Genomic DNA, 7857 nt, shown 5'->3' with positions numbered 1-7857 from the left:
GCAGAATGTTGCTGAGAACAGAGTGTGTGTTAGAAGCTTCAGTGCAGCAATAATAAAAAAAGGAACTTCACTAGTTTTAAATCTATTAGCTAACTTTTTTTTTTTGTTGTTCTACTAGATGAAACAGGGGTGTCTGCTGTACAGTTTGGAAATTCATCAACGTCAGTATTAGCCACGTTGGCAGCTTTAGCAGAAGCATCAGCTCCACTGTCTAATTCTTCAGAAACACCAGGTTAGGAAGCTAAGTCATTTAACCCTATTTAATAAACTGAAAGTACATAACTGGCTCTTCTGGAGATTCAATTCATACAGGAACGAGAGGACAATCTTCCTTTTTTCAGCATGAACAAAATTTTTCCTTTGCTTTCACGTGGAATGTTGGCAGGTTGGTATGTACAATGAGTTCTTAATAAGGTTTCTGACCAAAACCGGTATTTCTGGGCCGATGTGAGTAGCATTCATCTTGCTGAAAGCAAGCGTAATTCAGGAGGTTGAACTTGTCCATGTACAGTTTAGTTGCATTTGGTGGGAGAATGTTTTCTTTGAATACTACTTTCTGTTAAATATTGGGAAGTGACCCCCAGTGTTGTTTGCATATACTTTGTCAGCAGTTAATCTTTCACCTGAAGGCACAAGAGTATTTGGTGATCTTAATGTGCAGTGGTGCCCATTAGAATGTCTCTTGGTCTTCTCAACGCTGAGGCATTCTACTTGCCTTTACAATAATACGGACTCATTAGTAAGTCCCCCTCCAGGCTAATGTGCTGTCAGGGCACTTCAGGTGCACAAGGCCTAGCAATACGTTACTGTCCTCCTAGGCAGAAGCAGGCTTCATCCCTCACTGCAGCCATATGCACACTCTCTTATTCTTTAAGGCCATGACAAGAAGCCAGAAAGGCACAAGAAATTCCATTGCCCTGGTTCCTCAGCGTTGCCTTCCTCTTTTGTAACACAAAAACCCCTCACCCCTGACCCAAATGGATCTTTGCCAGTTACTGCTTTGTCTGAAAAAACGTTTCATACTCTGCAAGTTGCCTTGGATCTCTTTTTCCATTCTTTCTGAATAATGTGTTGCTTGCTTTGTGTACTCTTTCACTTTTGTTCATTTGCTCAAGTGAAGAAAGAAATGGCAGTCATGAGTCTTACAGCATCAAAGTGGGTTACAAAGACTAGTAATTACCACTAACAGGTTTAAGCAAGGTAAAGGCCTCCTTTTATAATTTAAAGCAAGTTGTAATACCATCTATAATGAAGTTAAAATGTGATCAGAAAACTTCTGCATTATTGAAAGTTACTTTGTAAGAAGATGCCACTTCTGTTCTAGACCATATATTCCAATTATGGTGTATGTTATATATGGTATACCATATGGTATACGACGTGCCATTGCATTAAAAAAATCAGGTAAAACTGGCGCTTAGGAGGTCAAATGCTATGTTAATTCTTTGTTAGCTAGCTTTGGGTCACAGAAATCTGTAGGGTTTTTTTGTCTCTGAAGTAGGCTCTATGGTGTACTTGAATAAAAACATCAGTGATTCTGAGAGTCCTGAAAGGTGTTTTGGTGGAGACCTGCCTTTCTAAAGAAAGCTGTGAAGTATTTAATGAATACTTTACTTACCCGGTGCTGCTTTGTGTACGTTGCTCCCATTTTCTCAGGCAGTATGGTATGTCTGTAGCTACTGGACTTTTATGGTAGGCCAGATTGCTTTCTTGTTTATCTAGGCATATGTCTTTACTGTGTGTGCAGGTGTTCCTCCCTTGCATGCATTGCAGAAAATAATGCACGTTATTTGAAAATAACTGTTGTTTTAAATTACTTCAGCTTTCCTTCATCATACGATGTAGCAAGGGTAACTGATCATTATATGGATGTGAAAGGAGAGCAAGGAAGTAATAGTGACAGTATTTATGTGGATATTTTTCTTTTATATAGAATAACTTTTTAGACAAAGTCTCTATTTTTCTTTCAAAGTCTGAAGAAACCCTGATAATGTTTCCTTCCAGAATTAAAAGCTCAACACTGAGTTTGAAACTGAAAGATCAGAGCTGTTTGCCACAGCAGCTAGTATTGGCACTTGCAACTTGGAATTTTTGTGATGGTGGTCTTTCTTACTGAGCCTGTACTTGGAAACCAAATCAAGTTCAATATATCACCAGTTATTTATGTAGGACTTACTGTTTTGGTTTATTGAATAAAGGCTCTGACTTTGTAAGCAGTGCTATGGGACAGTAATCTCTGAATGTTGTCCAAAGACAATGACTGCAGCCATTAGTTGAACTATAGAGTGATTTTTTTGGTGTGTGTGTGATATATTGTAATTAGCTTAAAAGATGAAAGCTTCAGGGTTCTATTTACCTTCTCTCATCTTGAGCATCACAATACAGTCTGTAGGGTTTTAATTTCATCTTTGTAGATAGGAAGCACTCTAACTCAAAGGCTTTGCTTTTACCCTGACAAATTGCAAATAGATACAGAGTTAGTCTGCTTGAAATTCTTTGATTGTGCTACCTGTGATCTTGTTCTCTGTTTTGGTATCTTGTTGTTTTAAAAAATAAGTGGTAGTGTGAGACCCAGTAACAGTGTATAGTGCAAGCTGTGGTATGTGTTGTAGTTCTGAATGTAGTCTTTCTTTTACCCTTCCTTGATTTTTAGATGTAATACAGAACTGAGAATTCACTGCTCTATACCCATTATCAAATCATGAATCTGAAATATTTAGTTGAGCTGGAATTTTTTATTTTTACCTATAAAATTATACACACAATGTTTATTTTGCTTTTTAAGCTTTGTCTTTCTCCTTCAAAGGTGTAAAAATGTCAACTCTGCAGAACTTTCCTTTAGTCCTGTTTCATACTTTGTATAGTAAATAATGTGGTCGTGTTTGAAGTACTTGGGTAGTATAGCCAAAACTTGAAGATTCTTTAGAGGTCTTCAGCCTGTCACTATCTTGAAGACCTTTATAGTAAGCAGAGAAATCAGGGTTGGGTCCTGAGGTACACCTGAGAAGACACTTATTGAGGAGTAGTTTCAAGCTAGTATTTCAAGTTTAACTTTTTTTATTCTGCTGTTAGTGTAACTTAGTCCAGCTTGTGTACAGTGCAGAAGTTATGTGTGTTCTTAAAAACAACTCTAGTTCTTGCTACCATGTTAACACTGAACCCAAAGTGCTAATTTGGAGAGGGGTGTATCTATGAGGAAACATGCTAAATAAAAAAGGTACTGTAGTGAGCAAAGTAAAAAAGGACAGAGTTGCATGTATATTTAAAAATGTTAGTGTGTTATGTTGTCTTAGTGAGGGATTTCTATTAACAATGTAATGTGTAGTAATGCATTAATTGGGGGTGAGGGTGCAGGGTTGCTGTCATCAAATTTTAAGACATGGAAGAAATTTTTTCCTTAGCTGTACCAAAATGTGTTTGAAATTGTAAAGCTTAATTTATAAATTGACTTAATTTACTAATCTGTTGATAGTTGTGGCCACAGAAGAAGTTGTGACAGCAGAATCTGTGGATGGTGCTATTCAGCAAGTTGTCAGTTCTGGAGGTCAGCAAGTTATTACTATAGTTACAGACGGCATTCAGCTTGGCAATCTGCATTCGATTCCAACCAGTGGAATAGGGCAGCCAATCATTGTGACCATGCCAGATGGACAGCAAGGTGAGTGGAAACTTGTACAGTTTGATCCTGAACTATTTTAGTTATAGTAGTAATAATAATAAATTGTTAGGTGCAAATAGCTTGGGCTATTTTGTGTAACTATCAATTTAAATACACCTTTGACTTTTTATCCTGCAAAAGGCTCAGTCATTGAGCTATTGCAGCTCAGTGAGTTACCACACGTCAGCTGTCTTTGCATTAGGAGAAAGAATGAAAGAATTACAAAACTGTATGAAAGAGAATGGGACATCTAAGGGAAAAGTGATAAAAACTTGCTTCACCTTCACTAAGTTTGATTCTTGCAAACCTGTTATGAAAACAAGAAGACGGAGTAAAAAAGACTTTTTTTTCAACAACTTATGCTGTTGCCTTGCTGGAAATACTGCAGGGAGGTGAGGCTTGGATTTAGAAGTCAGGTGCATGAAGCAAGCTGTGCGACTCCCATGGACTGTGTTCTTAACAGGAAAAAAAAGCCAAATCTTACATTCTTGAGGTTTTAGAGGAGTGGTGGCAGAACCAGTGAAGCCAGGGTGACACAAATTGTCCTGTTGGGCCATAGGTACTTTGTTTGTGGAAGCTGCTAGTGTAGTAAGTGCTATTTTATGACGTGTGTGTTTAGAGTGGTTTCTTTTAAAAATGCTCTGCCACTGCTCTTAGACAGAAACAATTCCTTCTCTGGTTTCTTTATGAGGACTGCCCGTGCGGAGCTTGATGAGCTGTACACTGTAGACAAATTATTTGGTTCATAGTCTGTCTGAACAAGTACAGCTGGTTGTCAGAAAGCATGAATGTGTCTAGGTAGTATTTAAAGTGATAATTACAACGTTTATTTGCCAGAAGGCTGCATGAGTGAATTAGACTATGAATTTCTTTGGACCCCTGATTTTTTTGCTCCGGATTAATAACTAGTGGATTTTCAGATGACCTAAGGTGTTTGAATTAATAAAAACCAGAAGTCATTTTTGTATTTGGCATTTGCTTAAGAAATGTTACAAGATAGTCTGCTATGTCAGTTACAAAATCAACAGACTGGTAACTGCTGCAATTTGTTTCCATGTCTGATTACTCTGTGAAAAATGGTGATGATACTCCAGAGTGGCAACCAACTGTTGTAGACCTCAATTACAAAGAGTTTTGAAAATTCTTTAGTAGCATACAAGCAGCTGAAGTTTATAGTAGATTTTCCCCGTACTGACTTTATAATACACTTTATATTACATAGTTGTGTTTTCATAAGGGAAAGACTCTGCATTTTATGGTTGTTAATGAAATTACATCATTACATGAATTTTATATAGTGCAAATATTGTTTGAAGTTAATGTAGTTATATGTACAAATATGTTTTAAGTATTAACAGTTCCAGCAACAGACATTGCTGAAGAAACTGTGATAAGCGAAGAACCACCAGTGAAGAGACAGTGCATTGAGATCGTTGAAAATCGTGTGGAGTCTGCGGAGATAGAAGTAAGGAGTATATTACGTGATGTGTGTTAACCAGACTGTGCAGCACTGAGTATCTGGCTGTAGTTTTTTTCTGTTGTTTGGAACTTTGATTTCTGTGTTACCACAGAATGAAGAGTGTAACAGTAACTTGTTCAGTCTCCCCTGTTACTGGAATTGATATTTTACAACGTTGTTGTAGAAGGAATATGAGAAGGCTGTTTGCTTCATCCTCTGTCGTGCACATGAAAGTGACACTTGTTCAAGTGTACAATAACTTTTGTTTTTCCTTTAAGATCACTAGCCAGTTTTTAAAACTAGGTACCAATATATTGTCAAGGAACTTGACTCTTTCCGCTAGCAGTGAATGAGAGTACTGTACCCTCATCTTTCTGTTATGACCACATGCTTGTCCTGATGGTGAGATCGTAGTTTTAGCAATGTTTCCTTTCCATTCATGGTATCTAGATAACTGTTAATGGAAATGTGAAACAGTAAGATTTGGTGCTCGTCAATTTTTATCTGTCTTTTTTTTTTTTAATTCTGAATCAGTTTACTATTACACATCTCTGCACTATCCTGTTTTTTTTAAATTATGGTACAGCACTGAGAGAGCTTTTCTTACATATGACAAAGAGATGTAGCTGGTCAGTTTAAAATTGTAGCTTTTTTATATTAGCCACAATAGGTCAACCATCTCATTCCTTCCTCTGTTTCTTCTAACTGTGCTTGACCAGTTTTGGTCAAAAGTTCATGAAAATTGCTGTCTGCCTTGACTAGGCCATAAGTTCTCATTTTGTCAACTCCATGGTATTTCATTTATCAAAGGTTGTATTCTCCAACTTCTGTTCATGTTATAAAATTGCGCCTAATTGAATATTTGTTATTGTATAGTATGTGCTATATGTTATCCATGTCTAATAACTATAATGACCACCTTTCATTACTTGCTTTCCCTGTCCTTAAGTTGTCACATCAAATACTTCTGGCCTTTACAGCCTTGAGGTCATTACAGATTATCGTGACAGTTGAAATTTTCTTGCTGCATTTTTAAAAATGTATGACTGTTACAATAAAAGCATTTCTTTTGTTTAAACATCTGCCTGAATTATTTGTAAAGGAAATTACATTTCCTTAAGTATTTTAATTATTCTGCTAGGTGAAGGAATAAATTGACCTGTTCCTAACCACAGGTAGTTGGTATAACAATAAAAATTATTCTTTTAAGGTGATTACCAATTTCAGTTATTTTAAACACATTTCTCAAAAATTGAAAGAAGTTAGTTTAAGTGAGTTACTTTGTCTCTTACTTCTAAGGGCAAGTTTTGATGACTAGCTTTGTCCCTGAATGTACAACTGGAAGTGCATGTGCAGACCTCTGCCTGTGCATGGAGGCCAGCTGACTTTTCAGGAGCCTTACTGTGGTTCATAGGGATTTGGAGCTACCTCACGTAGGTAACAGGGACATTAATAAGTGCACATAAAGTTGGTTCACTTCAAAATTCATCATCATAGGTGGTAGATACTTTATTTTGGAGGGAGTGGGACACCTCCCCTTATAAAAATACCTTTTTAATGTAGAAGACCTTTATTTTTTGGTTTATTTGCCTCACTGGCAATTCATTCCATTATTTCGTTGTAAAGAGTTGATTCAAGGCTGAGAGTGCTTTCTTCTGCTGCTGTAAATTTGTGGTATGTGAACAGTTAAGTGCAGTTTGAAAGTCTTCTAAGTTGAAAATCTTCCCATTCACGTAGGGTGACAAACTTTCCTGTGGAAGTGTTCTGAACAACTACAGCTGTATTTTTTTATTTTCTTTTTTGGGTCTGTTAAGTTTAAACATTTCAGCTCATTTTGAAGATAGCAGTTTTCTAAACAGTTTTATTTTTTACATATAGGATGGCAGCAAAAAAACCCATCACACAGATACTTTTTCATTTTCATGCATAATTCATTAACATACAGTAATTTCTGTTTTCATTCTCGAATTTGACTGTTTTTCCCATGTTATATGTTCAGAAGGTGACATGCACTAGAACCAGGACAATCATTTCATTAGACCGAAAAAAAAATCGAAATTGTAAATCAATTACATTGTGAATTCATATGCCTGTTTTTTCTGTTGTTAAAATTATGCTTGGTTTGGTTATTTTAGTTATGGGTGGTCCTATTGTCAAAATACAGACTGTTAAGAAACCAGCACTACCAATATAATGAAGAAAATTCCGTGATAAAATGTAAGATTTCTTAAGAGCATTCAGGATCCTCTCATTTGGTTTTTACCTGGGTAGGTTTTTATACTGATACAAAAGGACTTCAGATAATTAGAACATTTGCAGTTGCGCTCTAAAGAATGCCCTGAGAACACATTCTGGATTTGGTTGTATTAATAGACTAGATATAGTCCTTCCTATTCTAGATGCTGAAGGTAAGGAACTAGTTTTTACTGCTCAGTCCACTGTAGATTTGCATGGCTCCTCCAGAAGCATTGATTGGTTTCCACCACCTAGTTAGGTAGAATGCTTGGCCTCAGTTCCTTAACTTACGCTGTTTGTTAGGACAATGATGGTCTAAAAACGACACCTATTAGCTGCTGGACTAATCTACATGCGTTGAATTCCTACTCCATCTCATAGATACTGCTTTTATCTTCTTGTCTCTGCCATTGAGACTTGGTTTTTTCCTTTTTTTTTTTTTTTTTCTCTTCCTTAATGTGCTATACTCTTGTACATGGCTCCTTTTCCCTCTTCTGTGGGGACA

The 7857-nt window shown here is 36.6% G+C and overlaps 1 protein-coding gene across 2 annotated transcripts in view; it reads left to right on the top strand.

The window, feature by feature from the left end:
- GABPB1 (GA binding protein transcription factor, beta subunit 1) overlaps positions 1-7857 on the top strand; it is a 14990-nt gene that overhangs the window by 3361 nt on the left and 3772 nt on the right. For both annotated transcript variants that reach the window (XM_010143244.1, XM_010143243.1), the window contains 3 exons: positions 119-232; positions 3473-3658; positions 5008-5123. In XM_010143244.1, the coding sequence (XP_010141546.1) occupies positions 119-232; positions 3473-3658; positions 5008-5123 (416 nt within the window). The remainder of the gene's footprint in view (positions 1-118; positions 233-3472; positions 3659-5007; positions 5124-7857) is intronic.

The sequence above is a fragment of the Buceros rhinoceros genome, unplaced genomic scaffold (assembly GCF_000710305.1).
Source record: "Buceros rhinoceros silvestris isolate BGI_N320 unplaced genomic scaffold, ASM71030v1 scaffold10119, whole genome shotgun sequence".
Lineage (NCBI taxonomy): Eukaryota > Metazoa > Chordata > Aves > Bucerotiformes > Bucerotidae > Buceros > Buceros rhinoceros.
This window is presented reverse-complemented; position numbering and strand designations above follow the sequence as displayed.